Source organism: Caretta caretta, chromosome 12 (genome assembly GCF_965140235.1).
Source record: "Caretta caretta isolate rCarCar2 chromosome 12, rCarCar1.hap1, whole genome shotgun sequence".
NCBI classification, from domain to species: domain Eukaryota; kingdom Metazoa; phylum Chordata; order Testudines; family Cheloniidae; genus Caretta; species Caretta caretta.
Window position 1 is genome coordinate 3,316,294 of NC_134217.1, and position 27,873 is coordinate 3,344,166.

The 27,873-nt window shown below is 45.3% G+C and overlaps 1 protein-coding gene across 13 annotated transcripts in view; it reads left to right on the top strand.

Annotated features, from left to right (window-relative positions):
* HYDIN (HYDIN axonemal central pair apparatus protein) overlaps positions 1 to 27,873 on the top strand; it is a 451,680-nt gene that overhangs the window by 201,819 nt on the left and 221,988 nt on the right. For 12 of the 13 annotated variants that reach the window (XR_012664515.1, XR_012664516.1, XM_048816820.2 and 9 more), the window contains 4 exons: positions 1,058 to 1,158; positions 2,751 to 2,886; positions 4,840 to 5,004; positions 11,064 to 11,216. Coding sequence is in view for 11 of the 13 variants with exons in the window: in XM_048816820.2 (XP_048672777.2) it covers positions 1,058 to 1,158; positions 2,751 to 2,886; positions 4,840 to 5,004; positions 11,064 to 11,216 (555 nt within the window). In the remaining 2 variants the exon portion in view is untranslated. Of the gene's footprint in view, positions 1 to 1,057; positions 1,159 to 2,750; positions 2,887 to 4,839; positions 5,005 to 10,259; positions 10,319 to 11,063; positions 11,217 to 27,873 lie in introns of those variants that run through there. The other variant, XM_075118261.1, reaches the window with a different exon arrangement.

A 27,873-nucleotide genomic window follows, 5' to 3' on the forward strand; every position in this document is an offset into this window, starting at 1 on the left:
GAATCTCCTTCCTTAGAAGTTTTTAAGGTCAGGCTTGACAAAGCCTTGGCTGGGGTGAATGAATTGGGGATCGGTCCTGCTTTGAGCAGGGGGTTGGACTCGATGACCTCCTGAGGTCCCTTCCAACTCTGATATTTTATGATTCTATGATTCTAGGACACTGGTGAGGCCACATCTGGAGTATTGCATCCAGTTTTTGGCCCCCCCACTACAGAAAGGATGTGGACAAATTGGAGAGAGTCCAGCGGAGGGCAACGAAAATGATTAGGGGGCACATGACTTATGAGGAGAGGCCGAAGGAACTGAGTTTATTTAGTCTGCAGAAGAGAAGAGTGAGGTGGGATTGGGTAGCAGCCTTCAGCTACCTGAAGGGGGATTCCCAAGAGGACAGAGCTAGGCTCTTCTCAGTGATGGCAGATGACAGAACCAGGAGCAATGGTCTCAAGTTGCCGTTGGGTAGGTCTAGGTTGGATATTAGGAAAAACAATTTCACTAGGCGGGTGGTGAAGCACTGGAATGGGTTACCGAGGGAGGTGGTGGAATCTCCATTCTTAGAGGCTTTTAAGGCCTGGCTTGACAAAGCCCTGGCTGGGATGATTTAGTTGGGGTGGTCCTTCTTTGAGCAGGGGGTTGACTAGATGACCTCCTGAGGTCTCTTCCAATGCTAATCTATGATTCTATTAAAAGAAAATATCAGTTGGTTTGTTAAAGCCACATTTCCCCATTTTTCCATTCTATGGATCACTTTATATTAAAAAAAAAAATCTTGGAGCCCATCTCTGATCCTAGACTTCCCAGTCCCTTACAGTTTTGGTCTCAAAATGCTTCCTTAATGGTCCACCAGATAAGGCTTCCTGGACCAATGATTGTCCAACGATCCTCAGCTGAGAACCATTGATACAACTAATGCAGCCTTACTCAACAGAGTCCTTCTCCAGCAAATGATCTCCAAGTTCCAAAAGCCCAACAAAGGAGATACTAGAGGTTGTTCAATGAGCACCCTATCTGAGGGATTGCTTTAGAAAGTAAAGTATTTGTTCCCCTTTTCCTGCGCTAGGTGACCTTATGTTCCAACACTGTGAAGAAATATGAAACGGCATTGGTGGTGGATGTGGATGGTATCGGAGAGGAAGTGCTGGCACTCCTAATCACAGCGAGGTATTGACACTCCATTTGCATCCATTCCCCCTTTGTCCCTGTGTCAGCTACACTGTGCTGTCATATACACAATATGGTGTATTTATCCCTCCATTCCAAAATGAGAACCACTGTTTAATATGATTATTGTGCATAGTTGGGCATGAGAACTAAATCTGATATGGGAGTGGCAAAGTATTGTAAACAACACATGCTGAAAAGCACCTGTACTAAAGATAAGGGAAGGGCCCTGAGCCTTTTTCAACACAGGAAGAGTAAGAGTATACGTTATTGTCCGTGACTTTCAGTGTTCGCAACAGGTTTCATGTGTGAAGAGCCCAACAGCTATTCCTTTTCATCCTGAGTATTGTACTTAACTCAGGTTTCCTGCAGTGGAAAATCTATTTGGCATGGAGACATCCGCGGCATGGATGGCAATGCAATGATGGGGCTAGTTTCAGACAATTAGCATGTGGATTAATACTGAAGAGTTTAAGACAAAATTCTGAATTTTAGCTAGGAGAAATAAACAAAAGATAGTGATGAGGGAAGAGTATTATAATTATTATTATTTGCTTTATAGAATGAGCTCAGCTTCATCTGCTTTCCCTAGTTTTAGTTATTTGCCATCAGAAATTTGAGCCAGGGGTCATTTTTCTGGGTCAGATACTATAGGACTGTTGTGACTCGGTTGACTTCAGTGCAGTTACAAAAGGGATGCATTTGGCCCTGTATGTATAATTGTGTATATATAGATGCGGGGGGTGTTGGGGAACAGTTTTAAAAGACCTTGGTACTGGCAATATCCCTTTGAAGTCAATGTGAACTTTGCCATTGACTTCAGTGGGAACAGAGTTAGGCCAACACTGAGTCTGGAAAATCCCACTTGGAATCAATTTTATAATAATTAGGATAATTACGAGATCATCATGCAGAAACACTAATGGACATGAGCTTCATCAGCCTCGTGGTCCCCCTGACTCCCCTCTGATACATCCTGCAGAGGTCAGCAGTTGCCCCAGTTTGTAAATTAAGACGTTTTCCTTCTATCAACCAAATGTCTTCTCAAATCCAGATAAGGGAGGAAGATTTGTAGTCTGGGTTAATGGGCAGGTGTTGCAGAATGACAAGAGACAGAAAGCTCCCTGGAAGCTCAGATACAAACCCAAAATCACCCTTTCCAAGTAGGGTTTTAGGGCAGGGGTATCAAGTTAATGCACATTAACACAGATTTGGCAGAAATCTCTAGCTGCACATTCCTTCCACGCAGAAGACACAAAAAATACGAACCAACCAGTACATATCGTCCAGGCTAAGAAAGCTCAGAATGTTAGCAGGGTTCCAGTCTGAGAAATTGTACCCTGCTTGAATGCTTGCTGGTGTTAATGAAACACTGTTGAGTAGAGACCCATCGCAGTTTCCCCACATGTCCTTTAACAGAGATTGTTGATTAAAAAGTGAATAAAAATAATTTTAATATGATTAATGTCTGTATGAGTGTAAAGCCTCTATGTGACAATGACAAATATATTATGCTCCATTTCACCATATTCTGGGAATAAACAAACACTGTGTTCTCTTGGTTTCTGTCATGCTATTTTTGGGGGGGCTAGATGTGTTGTTCCTCCACTGCGTGTGGTCAACCCTGTGGTGAAGTTCGGACGGTGTTTCCTGAAGTTCCCTTACCAGCAGGTGGTGATGCTTGTGAACGATGCTGAGCTTCCCGGGTGCTACGGGGTTCTCCCTCAGGTTTGTCATCTCATCCTCCCTTTCTGCTGCTTCTCTTCCATTTCCATGGGGCTCTCTGAGAATGGAAGGGGTATTTCCCCACTAGCACATAATAGATAGTATCAAGGGCTGTATTATTGTTGTCTCCAGCCTCACCCGCATTTGATGTGAGAATGTTTGAGTTATCTTCTTTGGAACTCTCTTGCAAGTGAGAATTTACAAGTTCTTAAAGGGGAGGGTCCCACAGCATTGAAACCAGGAGTGATTCTTTGAAAGATACAGTACATTATAAACAGCAAGGGTTTCTTTCTGAGAGGCTGTAGTTCACAAGAGGAAAGAGAAGAAAGCCACTGACTGAGTCCATAGCTGGTGGTCTGTGTGGCATTCCCTGATATTTCATGATGTAACCCATTCTACAACAGGAAAGGGGAACAATTCAAAGCCTTGTGTGAACTCGGTTTATGAGTCAGCTGTAGGCTGGGCTGAATAGATGCAGCTGCTGTGGGAGCCACTGGGCCAGATTCAGTAGTGGTGTAGTTACACATTAGGCATTCGTTGGTTAGAAAGCAGGTGTCAGTGTTGACTTGCACTAATCTACAAGATTTTCAAAGCAAGCAGAACTTGCAAGCCAGGGGCTCATTTCACTTTACTGGTAAAAACCAGACTGCAGTCTCTGGCAACAGAGAGGTCACTGGCATTTGGGCATGGGGGCCTCACAACTCCATATCCCCCATGAGGACTGGAGCCAGCCAAGGAAGAGTTGGGCCAGAGTGCCTGGAAGGTACACTGACTCAGCATATATTCCTGGGAGCCTCCATTGGTGAGCCCCAGATGGAACCTAAAGCTGCCTTCGTCCTAGGGTGAATCCCTCTTGGAGACATCTCTCCTGAGAGCAATGGAACTCCTGTGCCTACATGGATGAGTCAAACCCTGAAGGAGCTGAAGGGGAGAGTTGCTTTCCTTCCTACCTCACAGGAGAGTGTAAGATAAAGCAGCTAGGCCACTCCTTCTCCAATTTGCTGAGACCAAATTTAGCCCTGGTATAATGGAAATGGCACCTGTTTACCCAGAGCTAAATTTGGACCCTGCAGAATACCAAACTGGTGCAAGTTTTGCTACTTACACTTGTTTATACCAGTTTCTGGCTAACTTTACTCCCCCATTTACATGCCGTTAAATGTAGTCCATTGTATTTTATTTTTACTTGTAATATCCTCATAGGTGATTGAAAATAATGTCCTTCCCTTCCTATTTTTCCTATTTCCATCTGGCAGACATGGACACTGTTCCATATTTTCTGGGGCACCAGCCAACATAGCCACTGTGTTCTCTTTCATAGTTTTGAGTAACTCTTTCCTAATGAAACCTGGAGATGCTTGGAACAGGTGCTCCTGATATTGAATCCGTTTGATTGGCTGGATTGCCTTTAGGTGATGCCTCGGGCAAGTAAATGTCTGTACTAGTTCCTGGAAAGATTTAGAAACTTGAAGGCCAGAAGGGGCTATTGTAACACAGGCCAGAAAATTTCATGCAGTAATTCCTGCCTCATGCCTATAACTTCTACTGAGCAATATCAGGTCCCTTAGAAAAAGACCCAGTCTTGATTTAAGGACTGCAAGTGATGGAGAACCTACCACATCCTGTGGTGAGCTGTTCCAGTGGTTAATTACCCTCCCTGTTAGAAATGTGTGCCTTCAGCTGTGCTGTTTTGCATATTTTATAGTCTATCTCTGGGTGAAATTCACCCCTGCGCAGAAGGCTGGCGCTTGTCTGTGCATCATTTCAGTCCCACATAAGTCCTCAAAATAGGGGTCAGCATAGGCTTTGTGCTCGTCCTCTGCACCATGGTCAATTCCCCCCTTTGACGTGATTCTTTTAACTGTGCAATAATTGTAATATTTTTAAATGTCAAGGAACAGAAAGTTTCCAAAGAAGTCATGGTGAAGACTATGTTCTGGTTGTGTCTCTGCACAGGAGTATGAGGAGAAGCCCTCTGTGTTGTACTCCAGCCCCAGACCTTGTGGCATTATTCAACCTCATAGCACTGTGGAGATCCCCTTAGTACTGGAAGCCCAGGTGACTGGACAGCAGGACATTGTGGCTTCCATAGCCACGTTTGGGAGTGAAGAACCCCCCCTGGTGAGACCCTGATGATGAAATATGCCTTGTGTCTGAATCAATGTTCTCTCTGGAGTGTGGAGACATGTACTGAGGGTGGTCTTTGCACACAGCACATTTGTATTCAGACCGTCTAGTTCTTTACAATTCCAGGGATTTTTCTGGTGAATTCAAAAGCTGCAGTAGTAAACTTAACGTCATTAGAGTATAAATATCACTGTGATAGCACCTCACTGATGATAGAAGACAGATGTTTTGAGGTTAATTGCACTGCTCATACCAATAACGAGGAGGGTCAGGAAAGATCAAACCTGTTTCAGTTGGCAAGAAGAATATGGGCCTGATCCCAGAAAGTGCTGAGTGCCCTTCACTACTGTATAAAGTCAAGACGAATGGAGGGAGCTTAGAACCTTGCAGGATTGTTCTTCTGAAGGGGCACGATAGGAGTATACAAGTAATGACTGGCGCAGAGAAGGTAAATTGGGCATTTCTAGACCATTTGCTATAGTTCACATCAAAAGGGACAGTCAGTACAATGGAAAGGCCACAAATGTAAATCATTTGCATAGCGTGGCAGGCGTTTTCGGAAGCACCTAAGGGTAGTCACTGGGAGTTAGGCAAATAACTCCCCTCTAGGTACTTCACTTAACATGACTACCTATAGAACTCATTGCCATCAGAAATCATAGAGACCAGGAGCTAAGTATGATTCCAAAAAGATTAGATGTTTATATGAATAATGAGAGAGAATAAAAAAGGAAAGCTATAAACCCTCATGATTCATTGCATAAGCCAAGAACTAACTGCCTGGGGATAGGAAGGAAACTTTCCTTATGGGCAGATGTTTCCATTGGTCATTATGGAGAGTACTCTGAAATATCTGGAACTGTCTATCTTTGTAGATTAACCCTTGGTCTAAGCCACTACAGCAATTCCTTTGTCTCTAAGTCTGTTGTATACTTACAGAGTAACAATAACCACTGCATAATAAAGGCCCCAATTTGAGAAAGCAACCGTGTTCAGGAAAGCCCTTAAGCACATGCTTAACTGTGAGTACAAGCTTAAGTCCTCTCACACACTTAGAAAAAGCACCTCCTTAAGTACTGTCCTGAACAGGAATCAACTGATGCATGTGGTTAAGTGCTTTTCTGAATTCAGTCCATTATGGGCCACTGTAGCCTCTGTACTGAAACCACAAGGACAGCCATATCAGCCGTATAATTGGTAGGTTGCAACTGGAGTGAAGATAGACTTTTTCTACCAAATGAGAACTAGTATGGGCAAGTGGTTTCTGAATTATGACACCCAAAAAATAGAGTTATTTGTCAGAATTCCAAGAGGCTTCCTGGGTTTTTTTACCACCTTCTAGCAAAAAAGAAAAAAAAAGATAGATAGGTGAGTGATAAAATGTATTTATTGAATTAATCTAGCTGAGAGCTAAATCAAGTTTAGTTAATTAAATTTTAATTTAAAATGGCATTAACTTTTGAAATAGCGATGACGGAATGGCTTGTCATCTCTGATGAGCATGAACTAGGGTGTCAAAGGACTGCTGAAAGCCTAAGTGTCCATTAACCAAAAGTAAGGCTGACATTTTCAAAGCAGTCCAAAGGATGTGGGCTTTCTTTAAAACGAATGGAAGGTGTGCAGCTCTCTCCCCTGGACTGCACTGAAAATCTTAACCTAGGTCTCCAACCCTTTTCTTTGCATTAGAATGAAGACCAATGGCTAGTGGCTTTGTCAATGGAGGAAGGTGAATTTTGCCATTAAGGCTGAAGTTAGCCAAATAAGTGGTTTGTAAAGTTAAGACACATTACAAAAAGAAGTGGGGGGAGCGGGAGCTTCTCACAGTTAGAATTTCCTGACCTTTTAGTGGTTGGTTTGTTTTTCAAACTATGGTGATCTTGTAAAGATTTTATCCTTGGATTAATGATGTGTACTTTCAGCCATAGCCTCGCTTTAATGATGTGAATTAATATGTCAGACCTTACCCCAATGGGAGCCTTGTGAATTGTGGGATCTTAATAATTTCAAAGGGAAAACTAATAGCACTCCAGTAAGCTCATAAGCGTGCCCATTAAGTTGGAGTTTAATGCATAGCATTTGGCTTTCACACAATTGCAGCAAACATCTGAGCTGTGCTAATAGAAAGCTCGCTGTGCATAAGCACAGTACACACTTGCATGTCTTGTTGCTAAAGCTGCCTCAGGTTTGAATTTAGTACAAGCTCTGCCCTGCAGCTTTAACACACTTTTAGTGGGTCCCATTCTGGCCACCCAGACTTTTCCCCACTACATTGTGAGCAGTATGGCCAACAGCCTGCTAAGCACTAGTGATGGTTGGTTTCAGATGTGTGGGCCTTATTCTGCTCTCTCTTGCACTGATGTAACTCTGTTGAGTTCAGTGGGGTCACTCTAATTTTAGATCAGTGAAACAGAAAGAAGAGCATGGTCCTATGATCTTATGTTATGCCAGAAGCTGGGAATGAGTGGCAGGGAATGGATCACTTAATTACCTGTTCTGTTCATTCCCTCTGGGGCACCTGGCATTGGCCACTGTCAGTGGACAGGATACTGGGCTAGATGGACCTTTGGTCTGACCCAGTCTGGCCGTGCTTATGTTTTTATGTTTTGCTTAATAATGCCCAACAGCTTGAGTCTGCTATAGCCCTTCTCAGAGTGCAGTCTTTCACAAATCCTTCTCTCTAGGCTGACCCTTCATGGCTGTGTTGCCTTGTGTTTTACTTGCAAGTGACTGGATGTCAGTTTCAGTTTGCTGCAAGTAATCCTGTGCGTTAGGAAGCTGGTACAATACAGCCTGGGGTTTACCTGTGGCGTATCAGCCTGCAGCCTGCCAGAGGCAGCAATTTTGCAGCTGGCTGCCATCAAAACAGACAGTCATTCAGTACTGCAGCTGACTGCCGGAGGACAGGCTGTTCATTCCCCAGTGATTGAAACTGACACCATGTCCCCATCAACAGAGCCAGCAAGATCTTTGAGCCCATGGAAAATTACTGATAGCAATGTCTTCCCCCTCATCTTCCTTTTCCCTTTATATCATTTTGCTTGTGAGCAGTGGCCTGTTAAATGTTGCTGCTAAAAGCACTTTTGTGAATGGTTTAAGTGAAGCATTTTTAAAAATATTAACCACTTCCCTGCTGAATGACATACCATGGACATCCAGCAAATGTACCTGTCCAGTGCAATTTGACACAGCGAGGAATTCTAGGTGTCCTGTCTTCCTTACTGGATGGTCTGTAGAAAATGAATGACAGAACACTAAAGGTTAACATCCTGGAAGGACACATGCTACATTTGTTTGCTCTGTGGGGAAGAGCACACTAAAAACTTAGATATGCTCTCAGGAGAAGGGTTTATCAATGCACACTCTACAGGAACTCTTTCCTATGTGTTTTTTGCTCTCTTCAGTCTTCTCTATCAAAAAGGGGTATCCTCTCCAAACACTGAAGTGCAAGTACAGTAGCAGAGCTGTGCTTCCCAACTGTGTTCAGAGCCTGAAAGGCAAACACAAGTTTTCCTAACAATTGCACAAACTATTGTTCCACTCATAATGAGGCCTAGTATGAAAAAGAAATGTATGAAAGATCCTGATGTCTTTAGAAAGGGATTTCACTAGCTCCCCCAACAGTACTGCCGTTTCCAGAAGAGAAAACCAGGCTGACAGCCCCATCCTCTTCCTCCACACTGCCCCAAAATCCTGCTCTCCAGGAAGTGCTGGAAATGAGCGAACCTGATGTCTCCAGGTCTGGGAAATGAGTTATCAATGGCTTCCTTCTCACGCTCCTGCTCTCTCCAACATGTTGGGGGAAACAGCCACTGCAGGTCTGCAATGGAGGCATGTGAGCCACCAGCAGCCGCTGGATATTACTCTTAGGCAGTCTGATGGGGCTGGTATAGGAACCCGTGCAGAGTACACTAGGCTTTGGTGGCATTTTTCCAGCTGAGTGGGACTTAGGGTGACCAGATGTCCTGATAAAATCGGGACTGTCCCGGTATTTAACCCTTTGTCCCGCGTCCCGATCAATGTGTGATCGGGACACCATTTGTCCCAATATTCAGGTAAGGAGGCGAGTGGGAGGGAGGCACTGACTCTGTGGGTGCTCCGGGGCTGGAGCACCCACCGGGGAAAATTGCAGCCAAGCTCCCCCTCCTCACCTTCTTCTCCCCCCATCGGTGCACTGCATCCCCACTCCTCCCGCTCCCTCCCAGTGCTTCCCACCGCCTAACAGCTGTTTGGCAGCAATTAGGACTTTCCGGGAGGGGCGGGGAGGAGGCGGAGAAGAGGCAGGGCAGGGGTGGGGACGTGGGGGAAGGGGCTGGAATGGGGGCAGGGCAAGGGCGGTGCAGGCAAACATCCACCGGGCAGAGGGGAAGTCAGTGCCATAGGGACGAGTGGCGGGCCAGGGGTATGAAAAGGCGAGTGGTGAGCAGGGGGGATGAAGAGTCAAGCAGTGGGTGGGGGACGCAACAAGCCAGCGGCGGGCCGGGGGATGAGGAAGGGCGCGGTGGAGGGGGGGCCGAGACCTGGGGCAGAGTGGGGGCAGATTGTGGGTAGGGCTGATGGCACCCCAACGTGTCCCGATATTTACTGTTGTGATCTGGTCACCCTAGTGGGACTAGATGTGGGTCACTCTAGGAGCAGCCAATGCCATTTCTTGAGCCAGATGTCATTCAGGGTGCCCTACAGGACAGACTGGAACTTTGTGTCTAAATAATATACTTTGCCCTTTCATGAGTCACATAGCATCTTGTCACTCTGGGGGTTTATTACTTATTTGATTTCAGTTTAGGAGTAGGCATGAAGGAATCACAGGTCTTGAACCCATGTCTGTGGTTCCCTAGTAGGCCTCAGATCACAGCCATCATCTGACACCTCCACCAGCAGGGAGTATGGGCTGCTGGACCTCAGCTCACCATAGGCATTGCCCATGAAGATCTCAACTGGAGGTCATGTCTGGCCTCTCCAATTGGCTCAGACTCATTATTTAAGCTGGAAGGAGGCACAGGACTTTGTCTGAGCAACTAGGCAAATCCGTGGGTGGCTGCTACATTAGACCCTGCCTTCTCACCTGACTCCTGAGCCTTGACTTAATCCTGATTCTTGCATTCCTGTCCTGTCTTGTCCCTGCCCTCCTGCTTTGTTCCAGATCCCTGCTTCTGAGCCCCACCCCTGGCTACTGGCTCTGACCCTTGGCTTAGCTCCTGCCTCTGGCTCTGTTGCTGACCCCCGGTTCCTGACTCCTGCTCTGACCACTAGGCCTGATCACCACTGCTTTGACCACTAGATCTGACTGCCTATGACCTGGTCCATGACAGTAAGGCGTTTGGTCCTGTGCAGTCTGTCTCCTACAGCAAAAAAACTGGTGTAAACATTTAAACCATTAGCTGCTTTTAATGCTCTGGGAAGGTGACTTGGATAACAGATCACTATTCTACCCCATGCAACCCACCCCTCCATGACCCCTGGAACTGATCCATAATGAAGATAGAGAATACTGTCAGGATCACAGATATTCAGGAGAGACAATTACAGCTCAGGTGACATAATTAATATTCATTACTTATACAGCTCCATAATGTACATGGCACTTCAGAGACAAGACATGAACCCTGCTCCAAAGAGCTTAAAACCTAAGTGTCTGATTCACACTCACAGCAGTGTAACTCTCATGGAGGTATTCCTATTTACACCAGTGGTGAGTGTGTGACAGCAGAAAAAGTTAGAGGGAAGGATGGGAAAATGTTGAGAAGGGGTAAGATGGGGTGGCAACGGTGAAAGGGAAGCTGAGGGAGAGGTGAATAGGTACAAGTGGGGAGCTTCAGGGCAAATGCAGTTGGTTTGGTGGAACAAGGCAAACAGGGAGGTGGATTTCTCTGTCACCAGATAACCATTCTGAATGGATGACCTTCTTCACATGAAGATCACTCAAAATCCCAGGTCTACTCCAGTCATTCCCTACCATTCTGTGTCCAAGGATTGAAAACAGTCTAGGAGAACAATGAGAGCTAGCTGGACCCTTTCAACTTTCCCTGTTTTTGTTTCCCCATTTCCTGGAGCAGAAGATCCATTTAGTGAGCATCGGTGAAGGCCCAGTTGTCCACGTGGAACCTGCTCAGATAGATTTCGGCAATATCCAGGTTCTAAAGGATGCTTCCTGTACACTCCACCTCTCCAATCAGACTGTTATTCCTGCACCATTTTGGGCACAGATGGTAAGTGCACGGTGGGGCTATGTTACAATGAACAAGTAGCTTGGAATATATAGTCTCTAACAGTCTGTGACTTGACTTAATATGCAGCATTCTCCTAAAATTATCTCAGAGAGAGAATGAAATGGGCATGACATAATTCCCCAAAGTGGCTGGCTGAGTCTGCTCTGACGTGCACCTGAGTCACCCCATTGGTGTCACTGGGATCTCATAGATGCAACTAAAAGCAGAATTTGGCACTTGATCTTCTTTATAACCTTTCTCTTGATATAGTGCCGGGGAAGGACCACTTGGAGTTCCTATTTCCCCAAAATATACCCCCAAGCCCTTACACCCCCTTTCCTGGGGAGGCTTGAGAATAAACAAGATGAGCACAGACCAGCCTTAGATTTTTATCACCCAAAAAACCCAATCAGATTCTTAAAAAACAGAACTTTATTAGAAGAACAAAAAAAGATAAGAGAACAACTCCGTAAGATCAGAATGGAAGATCATCTTACAGGCAGTCAGATTCATAGAATCATAGAATCATAGAATATCAGAGTTGGAAGGGACCTCAGGAGGTCATCTAGTCCAACCCCCTGCTCAAAACAGGACCAACCCCAACTAAATCATCCCAGCCAGGGCTTTCTCAATCCAGGCTTTAAAAACCCTAAGGATGGAGATTCCACCACCTCCCTAGGTAAACCCATTCCCATGCTTCACCACCCTCCTACTGAAATAGTTTTTCCTAATATCCAACCTAGACCTCCCGCACTGCAACTTGAGACCATTGCTCCTTGTTCTGTCATCTGCCACCACTGAGAACAGCTGAGCTCCATCCTATTTGAAACCCCCCTTCAGGTAGTTGAAGACTGATATCAAATCCCCCCTCATTCTTCTCTTCCGCAGACTAAACATCCCCAGTTCCCTCAGCCTCTCCTCATAATTCATGTGTTCCAGTCCCCTCATCATTTTTGTTGCCCTCCGCTGGACTCTTTCCAATTTTTCCACATCCTTCTTGTAGTGTGGGTCCCAAAACTGGACACAGTACTCCAGATGAGGCCTCACCAATGTCGAATAGAGGGGAACGATCACGTCCCTCGATCTGCTGGCAATGCCCCAAAATGCATCCCAAAATGCCATTGGCCTTCTTGGCAACAAGGGTACACTGTTGACTCATATCCAGCTTCTCGTTGACTGTAACCCCTAGGTCCTTTTCTGCAGAACTGCTGCCTAGCCATTCGGTCCCTAGTCCATAGCGGTGCATTGGATTCTTCCGTCCTAAGTGCAGGACTCTGCACTTGTCCTTGTTGAACCTCATCAGATTTCTTTTGGCCCAATCCTCCAATTTGTCTAGGTCCCTCTGTATCCTATCCCTACCTTCCAGCGTATCTACCTCTCCTCCCAGTTTAGTGTCATCTGCAAACTTGCTGAGAGTGCAATCCACACCATCCTCCAGATCATTAATGAAGATATTGAACAAAACCGGCCCCAGGACCGACCCTTGGGGCACTCCACTTGATACTGGCTGCCAACTAGACATGGAGCCATTGATCACTACCCGTTGAGCCCGACAATCTAGCCAGCTTTCTATCCACCTTATAGTCCATTCATCCAGCCCATACTTCTTTCAAAACATAGAGAATCCCTCTAGGCAAAACCTTTAAGTTACAAAAAGACACAAAAACAGGAATACACATTTCCTCCAGCACAGCGAATTTCACAAGCCAAAACAAAGAAAACCTAATGCATTTTCTAGCTAGATTACTTACTAACTTTACAGGAATTGGAGGGCTTGCATCCTTGATCTGTTCCCGGCAAAGGTATCACACAGACAGAAAAAAGTCTTTTCCCCCGCCCCTTCAGATTTGAAAGTATCTTGTCCCCTCATTGGTCATTTTGGGTCAGGTGCCAGCCGGGTTACCTGAGCTTCTTAACCTTTACAGGTAAAAGGACTTTGCCTCTGGCCAGGAGGGATTTTCTAGCACTGTATACAGAAAGGTGGTTACCCTTCCCTCTATGTTTATGACACCCCCACTCTGTTGTTGGACTTCTGCCTGCATTCTCTTTTTACTCCTGCAGCTTGTTCATTTGTTGATGTTTTGTTTTTAGCAGTGAGTGTTTTTGGATTTAAGTTTCATAGAATCGTAGAATCATAGAAGATTAGGGTTGGAAAAGACCTCAGGAGGTCATCTAGTCCAACCCCCTGCTCAAAACAGGACCAACCCCAACTAAATCATCCCAGCCAGGGCTTTCTCAATCCAGGCTTTAAAAACCCTAAGGATGGAGATTCCACCACCTCCCTAGGTAACCCATTCCCGTGCTTCACCACCCTCCTACTGAAATAGTTTTTCCTAATATCCAACCTAGACCTCCCGCACTGCAACTTGAGACCATTGCTCCTTGTTCTGTCATCTGCCACCACTGAGAACAGCTGAGCTCCATCCTATTTGAAACCCCCCTTCAGGTAGTTGAAGACTGATATCAAATCCCCCCTCATTCTTCTCTTCCGCAGACTAAACAATCCTAGTTCCCTCAGCCTTTCCTCATAACTCATGTGCTCCAGCCTCCTGATCATTTTTGTTGCCCTGCGCTGGACTCTCTCCAGTTTGTCCATATCCCTTCTGTAGTGGGGGGACCAAAACTGGACCCAATACTCCAGATGTGGCCTCACCAGTGCCGAACAGAGGGGAATAATCACTTCCCTCGATCTGCTGGCAATGCTCCTACTAATCCAGCCCAATATGCCTTTATCCTTCTTGGCAACAAGGGCACACTGCTGACTCATATCCAGCTTCTCGTCCACTGTGATCCCCAGGTCCTTTTCTGCAAAACTGCTGCTTAGCCAGTTGGTCCCCAGCCTGTAGAAGTGCATGGGATTCTTCTGTCCTAAGTTTAAGGAATGTTAAGTGTATCTAGCTGCGCCTCCCCCAAACTCCCTTGCAAAACTCCCCTGTTAGCCATTCCTGTTCACTAGCTCCTCTGGTCACTTAGGAACAAGCTTTTTAAAGCCCTGGTTTTCCTGAGTAGGCCCTCCCCCTGGTTAAGGGTTGATGGGTGCTAAAGAGCTTAGCAAAGCCTTGTTAAGAAGCTGTCAGCCTTGCCTAGCAGGCCGCTAGGCTCAGTACACAGTCCCCAAACAAACAGACCACAAAGTACATTTCAATCAAGCAGCAAGCACACCACAAACAAAAACAAACACTACAGACAACACTACAGTCACCCACCCACCCCACCCCCAGGGTCACTTAATCGCTCCTCCTTCACCTGGAGAAGTCCCTCGCAAAACTCCCGTGTTAGCTGCTTCTGTTCACTAGCTCCACCGGTTGCTTAGGAGTGGGCTTTTTAAAGTCCTAGTCTTCCTGTGTAGCCCCACATCCTAGTTAAGGGTTGATGGATGCTAAAGGGTTTAGGGATCAAAGCCTTATTAAGAAGCTCTCAGTCTTTGATGGTGATTATTGGGTGGTGCAGTACAGCAAACCCGGTGTTCCTATTTGCTCTTGGTGAGAGAAGAGAAAATGTAGAAGAAACCATCATGGTGAGAACCATCATGATCCATGGTTATGTCTTTTTTTGTGGGCATAGTCCAATGGCCCACTCCCACAGGTCTAATCCAGGAGACTGGCCTCCTGGTACCACTCACTCCCTGTGGTCTAGGACCCTATTTCTAGGTTTCAAGGGGTGGGCAAACATGAGTCTCCTGGATTGGGAGGGAAGGCTGGTGGTTGATTTTCCCCTCACTTTACTGCAGCAGGAAGCTCTTCCAATGGGTTGCTGACTGGCTTCTTTAAACTATCAAGACACTCTGTGACTCACCCCTACCTTACACACTATTTTACATTTTAAAACCACCTGATGAGCAGTTTGAGAACCAGGGGCACTTATTTCTGCTGCATCAGAGGGATGGGGAGCAGGCTGCTGAGTCATCCTTGCAGATCTGGCTGGACTGAAGGGGGAAGAAGCGAGGGTTCCAGTAGATAGTGCCTAGTTGGCTTGGGAGCCAGCTACAAAGCCACCTCTGAAGACACTTGGCACTGGGGGAGTGGGAGGAGAGCAGACCACCTTACTTAATCCCAAAGCCGACCGGCCACTGGAGGTAGGTTCAAATTCAGCTGGCGGAAGAGACACGGGTTAGCTCATACAAAAGTGCAGCTAGTTCCTCTGCAATTGATGGGTTTCATTGGCACAGATGTTTGCTGAATTGTAGCGCAGTTTGTAAAGACTCCCAGTCAATATCACAGAGCACATGGGGAAACAGTACTTTGTTATGCAGCCTTTTCTCTTGTGTACATCTCGCCCCATTAGTGCAGAATTTGTTTCGTTTCCCAGGTCACACCCTATTGTTTCAAGCTTTTCCCGTGATTGGCTTTAATAAAGAGAGGGCCATGTGGGTAGAAGCATCAACTTTTAGGGAAACTTAAAAACGCCACAGATAAATGGATGCTGCCTCTATTACTTGTTCTGGTTGACTGAAGATTTCATTCTCAGCTGGCAGAATCGGATGGGCATGGGGGAGGGACGGCTCTTTACTTTAAAGAGTGTATTTGTATTGTTCTTAGCATCCTCCAACTGCTCTCAGTGAAGTCTGAGCAGTCTGCCCTTGGCAAATGAGTTGTTTTTAAGTGTGCTGTAAATTATGATTTTTCTCAAGCAGCTGAAGAATTAATCTGTCAGTGTTTGTTTGCATACTGCTTTCTATTGGCAGGGTGCCGGCAAACACTGGCATGCTCGACTGCAGCAAGTAAGAAATGAGAGTGTTAAACATAGGATGAGACCTATAGTTGGCACTGTGAGTACTGAACATGTCCATTGCTCTAGCACCCTAGCACTTCTCCTCAAGCTTATAGCCCCATTGATCTAGTGTTGGGCAAACACACATGAAGACCTAGTCCTTGCCCTAAAGACTTCAAGGGCCAGACCATCACCTTTGGCACAACTCCATTGATGTAAATGAAGATATACTGATTGACACCTAGCAGGGGATTGTGTAACAAACTATGACTGCAAACATACAGACCCTGCAGCCATCAGCGGGATCAGCTCCAGGCCCTCCCAACTTTCTACAGGAAAAATTATGTGGTGAATTGCTCATAGGAGCACAGGGTTGCCATCCCACGTCAGGTCTGGGGGTCCTTCTAGCCCAGCACCCTAGCAGTAGCCTGTACCAAATGATACAGAGGAAAGTGCAGGAAAATTATGGAATAACCTGCCCACCAGAAAGATTCTTCTACCCCTCATCAGTTAGTAGTTCCCTTATGCTCTGAAGCATGAGCCTTCATATTCATTATAAATGTTCATCCTAAAGTAACTGGGGATTGAGCACTGGACTGGGACTCAGGAGACCTGGGTTCTGTTCCTGGCTCTGCCACTGGCCTGCTGGGTAACTTGGGCAAATCATTTCACCTTTCTGTGCCTCATTTTCCCAGTCTGTTCCACTGACTTCTTGTGGAAAGCACTTTGAGATCTACTGATGAAAAGAGCTGAGTATATTATTCCTATTAATAATAATTCTCATACATATCAGTGCAAATCCTTTTTTTAAATCCTGTTAAGCTCTTGGCCGCACTGATACTTTGTGGCAGCGAGTTCCACAGATTAATTATGCCTTGTGTAAAACACTATTTCCTTTTACCAATTTTACATGTGCTGCCTTTCAGTTTCATAGCATGTCCCCTTGTTCATGCATTGGGAGGGAAGGTAAATAGCAGGGCTCAGTCTGCCTTCTCTGTACCGTTCATTGGTTTCTGTGTGTATTTCAAAGAAGAGAACATCCAAATAAAAACAAGGACAGCACCTCCGACCATGTGGATACAGGTCAGGCACAGCTCAGTCTCAGGGGATTCTCTCCTGGCCATTAAGTCATTAGCAAAAACACTTCTGTAAAGAAAAAGTTGCAAAGATATGTGAAGAAAGATAATTGTTTATTGAAGCACCTGATTAGCCACATGCACTGATTTGCACACTCAGTTTGGTCATTTATGCACATATGCGTGCAACTATGCACCTCTAACGTTTTCACCATCAATTTATTGTGCCTGCAAAATTAGAGAGTATCTGAAAATGTGACCTAATGGCTTAAATGCTGCAGACTCCAAAAGTCCGGATTTTGGGACAACAATAGTGTGAGTATGTGGCATGTTAGATGCATATGGCATGAGAGGAATGGACTGAGTCAGTGGTTCTCAACATGTATCCCTGGGGTTATGCAGAGGTCTTCCAGGGGTACATCAACTCATCTAGATATTTGCTTAGTTTTACAACAGGCTACATAAAAACACTAGCAAAGTCAGTACAAACTACAATTTCATACAGACAAAATGAGAAAGTCAGCAATTGTTCAGGGCTAGTGCGCTGTGACACTTGTATTTTTATGTCTGATTTTGTAAGCAAGGAGTTTTTAAGTGAGGTGTAACTTGGGGGTACGTAAGACTCCCGAAAGGGGTACAATAGTCTGCAAAGGTTGAGAACCAATGGTCTAAGTCCTGGACTGGAAGCCAGGAATTTTAGATCTAATCCTCTCTCTAGGGCCATGGATAAGCCACTTCAGCTCTCTTCCTTAGTTTCCCATCTATAAAATGAGCAGAATACTGGACTTATGCATGGGGCAATACGGGGGTTAATTGGTGAATATGTGTAGAGTGCTTTGACAGTGGAAGGTGCTCTATACTGTAAGTATATGATACTTTAATGGTCTCTTCTGCCCTTAAACTCTATGAATCTATGAAATGCTAAGTATTACTGTCTCTGCAAAGGTAAAATGGAGATGAATGCATGTCAGCTTTAGGCCATAGGAATCCTGATGGAATTAGAGCACGATGACAATAGCGAGTTGACCTAGTTGGACCTTTCCTTTGTGAGCTAACTTCTCTGTAAGCAGTTAGGAGAGACTATCAGTAAGAAAGACCTACACGACCTCATCTCAGCAGAAAATTCTACTTTGCTGTGCAAATTGCCTCCTGTGGAGCAAGCTAATGAGGTTCCTGCAACCAATGGATATGCTCAAATTGCCTGTTGCCAAGATCAGATCTATCCTCAATACACTCTAGAATGCTGAAACAGAGGGGAACATTTTTCACCATTTAAGCAAAGGCTAAAAACACCGGGACAGTTCACTGGGAGTGTGTGGGTGCATCTGAGGATGGTACTTGGCCCAGCAGGACATGCTGTTCTTTATCCTGCCAAATTCCAAAATGCTGTGGACAGTCATCTTTAATTTGGGGTACATGATGGAATGCCTATTTCTATAATAAGGAATGGACATTCTAAAACTTGTCAGAGGACAGAACTTTCCAGGGTGTGAATCCTGAAGCTAGTCAACTTGATCAGTTGATTGCTGTGCCATTTGTATACCACATCTCTGGACCTGATCCAACACTCAGTGAAGGCAATAGGAGTCTTTCCATTGATCTGAGTGGGTGAGGAAGCAGGCCCTTTGGCTACAAATTTAAATATTTCCTGGGTTTGGTTTTATTGGTAACTGATAAAAATACAAATAAATCTTAACTGCTCCCCAGAGCTGCTGCTGCCATTAATTTGTATTCCAGTAGTGCCTAGACATCCTAATGGAGATCGAGGCACCATTGTGATCGGTGCTGTACAAACACATTATAAGAGGGAGTCCCTATCCCAAAGAGCTTGCAGTTTAACTAGACAAAAAAGAAAGGAAGATTGTAGATAGAGAACTGAGGCAAAGAGATAATAAGTGTCTTGTACATGGTCACACAGGGAGCCTATAGCAGGGATAGGAAGTGAACCCAGATCCCTGTTGAGTGCTGTAATCACAAGATGATCCTTCCTCTCAGGCTGTTCCTAGGATTTCCTTTCAGGATCTTCTCTGTCTCAGTGCCTATTTCCCTTTGTCTCAGAGAGACTCTCCGACTTATCTCATCCTGGGTGGAGCTAACACAATCTGCCTATCAGCACGAGTCAGCAGTAACTGCTCTGCATCTTTATTTAGGATTCTAGTGCTGGAGCTTAGGGTAGCTCCACCCAATTCTGATTCAGGGTCCTAGAAGCTACCACCCTGTTACAGTGGTGTTTCTGGCGTTCCTAAGAGGAAGCTCCTATCTCTCTGATCTTTGCAGTTAAAGGAGCTGCTTCTCTTTTCTGCACTAGGCCTCTCCGTTTTTAGAAGTGCAGCCAAATTTTTTCTAGATTTAATCCTAGGGCTTTGTGTGCAAGATGAGGGCCTCATTGGCTACGATGTTGTGTGGGCTGGTGATATATTGAATTGCGGTTGGTCTGCTCTCTGCGGAAGGGTTTTGTCCTCTCCCCAGCGTTTCCTTTCCCTGGTAGGAGAAGATGGGAGTTGTGGAGCAGCCACTCTGAAGGTTGGGGCCATTGTGCAACTGAAAGGGTCACTGGACTGTATCTCCCTGCCCGGCTAATGACCCATTTAACCAGTGATAGCGTTAGCTCATTGGAGGCCCTAAGCAGGAATATCCCCCCACCCACCCACAACACATACTAATAACTAAAAGGGGGCTCCTTGAGCTGCTCGGGGCCCTAAGCAATTGCTTAGTCTGCTTCTGCCTAGCATTTGCTCTGCATTAGACTCTGCTGTCACTGTTGTGCTCTTCTCCATTGTTCTTTTGACTCTTCCTTAAGAACTGCTGCTAGCAGTGATGGCTCTTCAGGATCAGACTGAACCTGGCAATCTGGGCATTGTGTTTGTAATTGTCTAGAAGTTACTTTGATTCATGTTGTTCAGACTCTGAGCTGGGCACTCTTCATTCACTGTCATAGTCCGCACTGGGGCGGGGTGGGGGGCGGGGGGGGGGGCTGAAAAGGTTGCTTCATGCAAGAAACCTGTATTGGAGTTGGACTGGGGCCTATTGCCACCTCGTTTAAAAATCCCGCCTGAGAGAATGTAGTCACTCTGGATAGACGGACTGGTAAGAATAACTAAACACTGCTGGATTTGAAGGGCCAAAATTCTGTTTCACTGGTGCAAGGCCCTGATCAATGTAGCCAAATCCTTCTAATTAGCTGGCTATAACTGAACTGAGTGTCATGGCTCCAAACTCAAGTCCCTTATCAATTTTCTGCCCTTCATAACGTCTAATGTATAATAGTTGTGTACTATAAATAGTTGGCACTTTTCCCATTGGGTCCATATTGTTTTTTTATTTATAATTGCTTCCTTCACTTGGTCACTGAATCAGGATGGGCTTTTAGTCAAAGTTGTCCTCTTTCTCAATTGTTAAATCTTGGCTTTTGGCCATCTAATAAACTCTTCTTAAAGAACACTCCATTTTCTTTCACATTTTTCTGTTGAAATTTTTCCTACCAATCAATTTCACTCATAACTTTCCTCAGCTTTGGGAAATTAGATAAATAGATAGATACATACATTTGGGACTGTTCTCTTTGCCCTTATTGAATGTAAGCAGGTTATGATCACTGGACCCTAAGCAATCAGCAACTTCTAGTTTTTATCTGTCATACCTCATGTTGGGTGCAATTCTTTCTCTGTTAAAAAGTTATCATTCATAATTTTTAAAACTTCCAATGATGTTTTACTACTGGCTGCATGAGACATATACTCCTGCATATGTCTCCCAAGTGGAAGTCCACATAACAACACCATTTTTCTTTCCACACATTATAGATAGGTGTTTAAGGAGTAATTCATCCTGTTTTCTGGTTAGATTCAGTGGTCTGTAACAGATCCCTACCAGTTCCCCCCTCCTGGGCTATGTTAGTTAGCACATTCTTCTTTTGTACACATCACAAATCATTATCTAGATTAGTGGTTTTCAACCTGTGATCCATGGACTCCTGGGGATCTCCAGATTAAGTCTGAACTGTCCAAAGGGGCCCACACCTCCATTTGAAATATTTTAGGGGTCTGCAAATGAAAAAAGGTTGATCTAGGTTGTTTAGACATCTGATTGCTCCATCACTGAGGGTAGTCAGATGTTGCAGTCCACCCTCCAGTTTTCTAATTGTGCACTCCTCCACCACATGTTTGACCATCTGCATCACTACCCTGCAGCCACACTGTGAAAAACGGGCTAAGCCAAATTTCTGCATTGTCATCCACTCTGGCTGTTCCAGTCAGCAGCCTGTTAAGTCTAGTTCAGGATCTGCTTCCCAGATTGCAAACAAGAGGATGTGAATCAGGGCTTCTGAAGTTTGTCAGCAGACCTGTTTCTCTATCCCAGAGTTACTGTCACTCGACTAGAACATAGCTATCAACCCTGATATGCTGTTGTTCATCCACGACTGGCACTGGGCTGGCAGTGCTAGACAGGAGTGCATGAACAGCCATTTTAAAAGGAGTTTGTGGCAAGTCGACAAGAACTGCAGGTGTAGGTGTTTTCTTCTGGAGTCAGGCAGATCTTCTTTGGGGAAGTATGCATTGCTTATTGGCACCTGTTGGAGCCATAGTCAGCCTTGCATGCAGCAGGATGTTTTCATCTGTCATAGCTCTCTGTGCAGTTTTAAGGGTGATAGCATCTCATTGAAGTTTTGAGGGAGCTATGTGAGCCAACACATACAAATTAGATGTTAATTTGTGGCTAAGACAACTACTAATAATACGGCTTGAAATTCATAGAATCATAGAATATCAGGGTTGGAAGGGACCTCAGGGGTCATCTAGTCCAACCCCCTGCTCAAAGCAGGACAAATCCCCAACTAAATCATCCCAGCCAGGGCTTTGTCAAGCCTGACCTTAAAAATATCTAAGGAAGGAGATTCCACCACCTCCCTAGGTAACGCATTCCAGTGTTTCACCACCCTCCTAGTGAAAAAGTTTTTCCTAATATCCAACCTAAACCTCCCACACTGCAACTTGAGACCATTACTCCTTGTTCTGTCATCAGCTACCACTGAGAACAGTCTAGATCTAAATTAGGGGAAGGTTTCTAACCATCAGAAGAGCGAAGTTCTGGAACAGCCTTCCAAGAGGAGCAGTGGGGCCAAAAACCTAACTGTCTTCAAGACTGAGCTTGATAATTTTATGGAGGGGATGGTATGATGAAACTTCCTACAATGGCATGTAGTCGATCTGTGACTTCTAGCAGCAAATATCTCCAATGACAGGTGATGGGGAGGTTCTGAGTTACCCAGAGAATTCTTTCCCAGATGTCTGGCTGGTGGGTCTTGCGCACGTGCTCATGGTCTAACTGATTATCATAGTTGGGCTCAGGAAGGAATTTCTCCCCCAGGTCAGCGTGGCAGAGACCCTGGGGGGGTTCTCCTTCCTCTTCATCATGGGGCATGGGTCACTTGCAGGTTTAAACTAGTGTAAATGGCAGATTCTCTGTAACTTGAAATCTTTAAACCATGATTTGAGGACTTCAGTAATTCAACCAGAGATTATGGGTCTGTTACAGGAATGGATGGGTGAGGTTCTGTGGCCTGCAAATGCAGGGAGGTCAGACTAGATGATCATGATGGTCCCTTCTGACCTTAAAGTCTGTGAGTCTATAGGTGGCTGTGTTCAGTTCAAATCAATGAGATGCACATGCTGATTTCTGCCCCAAACTGCTGCACAATATTCCACTGGAATAAATACCAGTGCCAGGACTGAGGTTTGTCGAACATTTGCCTGAGGGGTTGATTGGCCAGGTGTCATGGACTCACGGGAATCATTCTCTCTCCTGGCTCCGTATGGTCCCTGAGAGGAACCCCCTTCAGTGGGACAGCCCTTCTCGGGGGTCCACTCTCTGTTGGGGGTCAAGCCATAGGCCCTTCTGCCTCCTGGAACCACACCTCTCTGAGTGCTCAGCATGCCTGTCTCTCTCCGTGAGCTCCCTCAGGGAGTTCACTCACTCTGGACTCCCGAGGCCTCCACTCCCAGAAAGAATGATGCAACCCTGATCTCTAGACCGGAGTGACTCTCAGCCAGCATAAAACAGGAGGATTTATTGAATATCTGAACACAGGATAGGAAATTCTCTGGGCCCTTGGGCCTAGCAACAGTACATCTAGGTCTCTCCTGCATCCAAGTGGGCTCTGGCTGCTCTCTCTCCCCAGTCCAGAAACCCCCTCCTTCCAGCTGGGCATCCATATCACCTTCCCCCAAGTCCCACCTCTGTCCTTTGTCTTCTCTCCCAGGTAAACAGGCTGCATGGGCCTTCTTTCCTCTCAGCTTCTCCTCTCATCCGCCCTTTGTTTCCCCACTGGCTGGAACTGGCTGGTCAGGTTACTGGGATCCTCTCTCCTCAGTCCTTTGTCCTCCCACTGGCCAGAACTGGCAGTGACTCTGAGCTGGGCCTCCCGGTCACCAGTCGCCAGGATATCCATTCTCCAGGACATCGTCCGAGGTCCCAAGTGCCACCGCTGGCCCTCTGTAACAACAAACTCCCTCTCTCACCATCTTATTAAACCAGTAACAAACAAGGGAACTGAGTCCCACACCCTCTGCAAGTAAACCACTGAAAATACAAGAAAACCTCCCGCTTCATCACAGTAGGCAATTGCTCAAATGGAAGGTTGTGGCCACCATCTTAGACTCAGTATAAATCTCCACTGAGGAAGGTAGGTAGCCAGAACATTATGTCTTGGCTAAGTGACCCTTCGTTATTGTGTAGATTGTTACCCACACCAGAGAGACAGATGTCATCCACATATATGTACTTATTTGCCTCAGTTGTTGATAGGTCATAAATATATATGTTGAAAAGGAGAGTAACTAGAATGGATCCTTGTGGGAGTCCCTTATGCAGATGACTAAGTTGGCTGACTTTGTCTCTACCTTGCAAGATGAAGCTCTGCTTCATTATCATTTCCATAATGAACCACACCCTGAGCTTATCAAAAATAGTCTGCAACAACTTGGTGTTCAGCATCACATGTCAGACAGTGTCATGTGGCTGACAAGTCCACCAGAATGGCACCCACCTTTATCTTGGGTACAGTGTCCTCAAATGAAGGCAGTGGTGGTCTGATAACCTGGTTGATGCACATCAGAATCAAGCCATCCATTAGCTTCTATGTAACGTAAAGGAGAGAGATGGGTTGATAGCTCTTAGGATCTTCCAGCAGTTTTCCTAGATTCTGAATAGCAATGACCTTTGCCATATCCTAGACTTTTGGGATGCAGTTGCCCTGGAAACATCAATTAAAGAAACAGAGCAGCCAACTTTTGGGCCTCGATGAAGAAGGAACTCCAGATGAAGGTCCTGCTTTGAGCAGGGGGTTGGACTAGATGACCTCCTGAGGTCCCTTCCAACCCTGATATTCTGTGATTCTATGAAGGTTATCCTGGCATGGAGCCTTTCCTGTTCCCTTTAGCTTTATGGCCTGGTACAGATCTTTGTCTGAAAAGGAAGCCACCAGGTTTTAATCCACACTGGGAGCCTGCCACCTCTCTGTGACCTCAATTCTGACCACAGGGCTGAAAGACTTGTCCAAGTTCTGTGTACAACTGTTAGCCACTAGCTGGGATGCGATAGTGTTTGCGGTGATTGGAAACTCCTTTTGGCCAAGGATGGAATCTCCAGAAAGTTTTTGATAGTCTTCCAGGCTTTCCGACTAGAATGAATCTTTATGACTCTCTCTCTCCATCAATATAATCTGGTTTGAGCCTGCAATTGACTGAGTTGCTTGTTTTTATTAATGGTCTCTTGGACATTACCAGCATATATGAATTTCTGGTAGAGCTTAGTTGCCTTTGGTGATCACCCAAGTATATATTGTCAGGAATTAACTTCTTAGCAGCTACATTAACTAATTCACAGAAAGTTTAGTAGGAGTAATTTATGTCGGCTGGACATAAAAAATATGTCAGCCAGTTCGTTAACCGACATCTTTAGTTCTGCTTGAAAGACCTCCTACCAAGCTCTCTGAAAATTCCACCAGACCTGCAGTAGACTGTTGCTGATATCTGTAGGACCATGGTGATCAAAGACACACATTGACCCATATGCATTCAAGATCCTGCACTTCTGAGTTATTGATAACTCTAAAACAGACAATGGTGTCCTTAATGTAAAGTGCCACCTCTTTTGCTCCCTCTATCCTTCCTAACTGAGTTATAACCAATTATTTTAATATTCCAATCATGTGAATCATCCCACCAGGTTTCAATAAATGCTAAGTACATCAAGTTTTTTCTCATCAATGAGAATTTCCAATTCTTCTTGCTTGTTACCCAGACTCCTAGAATTGGTATGTCAGCAACTGAAATAATGCTTCTCTTCACATTCTTTGTCACATCAGCTCAATTTGTTTATAACATGCTGAATTTCCGTGTGTACCACATTTGCCTTCTTAGCAAAGAAGACTTCCAGCTAGTCTTCCACCAAGTAGTTTAGCCACCTACCTACTACCTGTGAGATGCAGGCCTTCCTGTTTGTACAGCACTCTCTCCAAGTGCAATATGGTGCAGTGTGACACAAATCCCAAATCTTCAGCTTCACAACCCAATCGTGCAGCCAGTGGTGGTCTCATCCAGTATTTTCTGCCTTCTCTCACTCATGGGACCAGTAGGAACTCTGTGAATATCACCCAGACTTTTCTCTTCGTCAGCTCCCTTCCAAGGTCCCTGAATTCTTTTATAATTGGTGTAATTCCACACAATGTGAAGTCATTGGTTCCAAGTATATCATCACCAATGGAGACTTGCCAGATGACCTCATAATCCTATCCAATATTGCTGGTTATATCTCTTAGTTTCATTGCAGCGAGACAACACACCGTCCTGTTGTCCTTGTGCTCCTTGCTAAATTTTCTGTCCATTCTTTTTAGTATGGAGTCACCAGTGACAATTGCTTGTCTTCTTAGGATGGTTGAAGAGTTTCTCTTGGTAACTGCTAGGTTCATACCGCAAGGACACTCATCAAGTATATCCCCTGTATCTTACTGTTCCATTCTTCCAGAGACAGATTTCTTGGTAGTTGACTTGCTGAGTATCTAATAATGACTCGATACTTCTAGCTGGGTTGAATGCTTCCAGGTTATCTTTCCCCTCTTGGTCATAAATCATCAGTCCACACCTTTGGTTCCTACTCTCTCCAGTTCTCTTATTGCCAATCCTTTCCCTTGTGGCAGTGATTTCCAAATGTCATTGTCCAAGCGTGGTCCAGGGAGGTGTAAATTATTTCTGACTGTGCAAGTATGGACTCATTCCCTGAGAGAGGGCAGGTGGCTTTGCTTCCGTCACCCTTGCTTCGGAGCACTTTAAGTTACAGCTGGAGAGCCATTGGAACCTCATTGGTTGAGGCTGTTAATTGCTCCAGTCGTGCCGGTCATGACCTCTTCCTGGCTATTAATATCCATTTTGGGGGGCCCTGCACTGGAATTCTACAGGCACTGTGTGAGGTGGGGAAGTTGTGATCTCTCCTTCCTGTAGCAGATTTTCTGTCTCTGGGGCCACGTGCTGTTGTTGGCAGAAGCCAACACAGATACTGGAGTGACTGGCCCTATATGTCTTCATCATCTTTCTCCTATCATTACAATGTCCTGTTCACTAACAGTAGGCCCTTCCTTTGGACCTGCACCAAACTAATTAGTATGTTATGCAAATCCTTTTTATCCAGGGTTAATGTCCCCTCCCTGAAGCGGTCAGCCATAGGGATGCTGGAGCACTGTAGGTCTGCATTGTGTTACAGTGGGAAATGCACACAGCTGCCTTCATCTAACCATTCCATTACTATTCCTCAGTGTTAGTTTTTGTGGTGCAATGTGCTGCCTGACTCGCAGATTCACTTCTACAGCAAAGCTGTCAGGTCTCTTTTTCAGGCTAGCTACCTTGTGTCAGTATGAATCAGAAGATAGATTGAACATTAATGTCAATTTAAACCTAATGTCTTCTGGCTTGAAATAGAACATGCTAATAGAATAGTCTGTTTTGCTGCACCCTACTGGATTTCCCTAGTGCTAGTGACCAAGCGTGTAATGGGTGCAGGAGAGGTGGAGAGGGATGGTGGCACCATGTGTGTATTGAACAAGCTAGGCTTCTCCTGGCCTCTGTGGTGCGTTGTCTTCAAGTTATCCATTTTAAATTATCAAAAACTTAAAAGAAGTGAATGCATTTGGTCAGTAATGCTTTGGAGAAAGTTCAAAAGGCTTTATGCAGCATCTGTGATCTGGCTGGGGGAGTGAGCAAAGGTTACCGCTGTATTCACAGATTTCTTTAGCACCCATGCATTTCAATGGGAATGCTAGAGTGGTGGTGTTCACATGGAATCGTAGACTTGTAGGACTAGAAGGGACCTCAAGAGGTCATCTAGTCCAGTCCTCTGCACTCATGGCAGGACTGAGTATTATCTAGACCATCCCTGACAGGTGTTTGTCTAATCTGCTCTTAAAAATCTCCAATAATGGAGATTCCACAACCTCCCTAGGCAATTTATTCCAGTGCTTAACCACCCTGACAGTATTCATAGAATCATAGAATCATAGAATATAAGGGTTGGAAGGGACCCCAGAAGGTCATCTAGTCCAACCCCCTGCTCAAAGCAGGACCAATTCCCAGTTAAATCATCCCAGCCAGGGCTTTGTCAAGCCTGACCTTAAAAACCTCTAAGGAAGGAGATTCTACCACCTCCCTAGGTAACGCATTCCAGTGTTTCACCACCCTCATAGTGAAAAAGTTTTTCCTAATATCCAATCTAAACCTCCCCCACGGCAGCTTGAGACCATTACTCCTCATTCTGTCATCTGATACCATTGAGAACAGTCTAGAGCCATCCTCTTTGGAACCCCCTTTCAGGTAGTTGAAAAC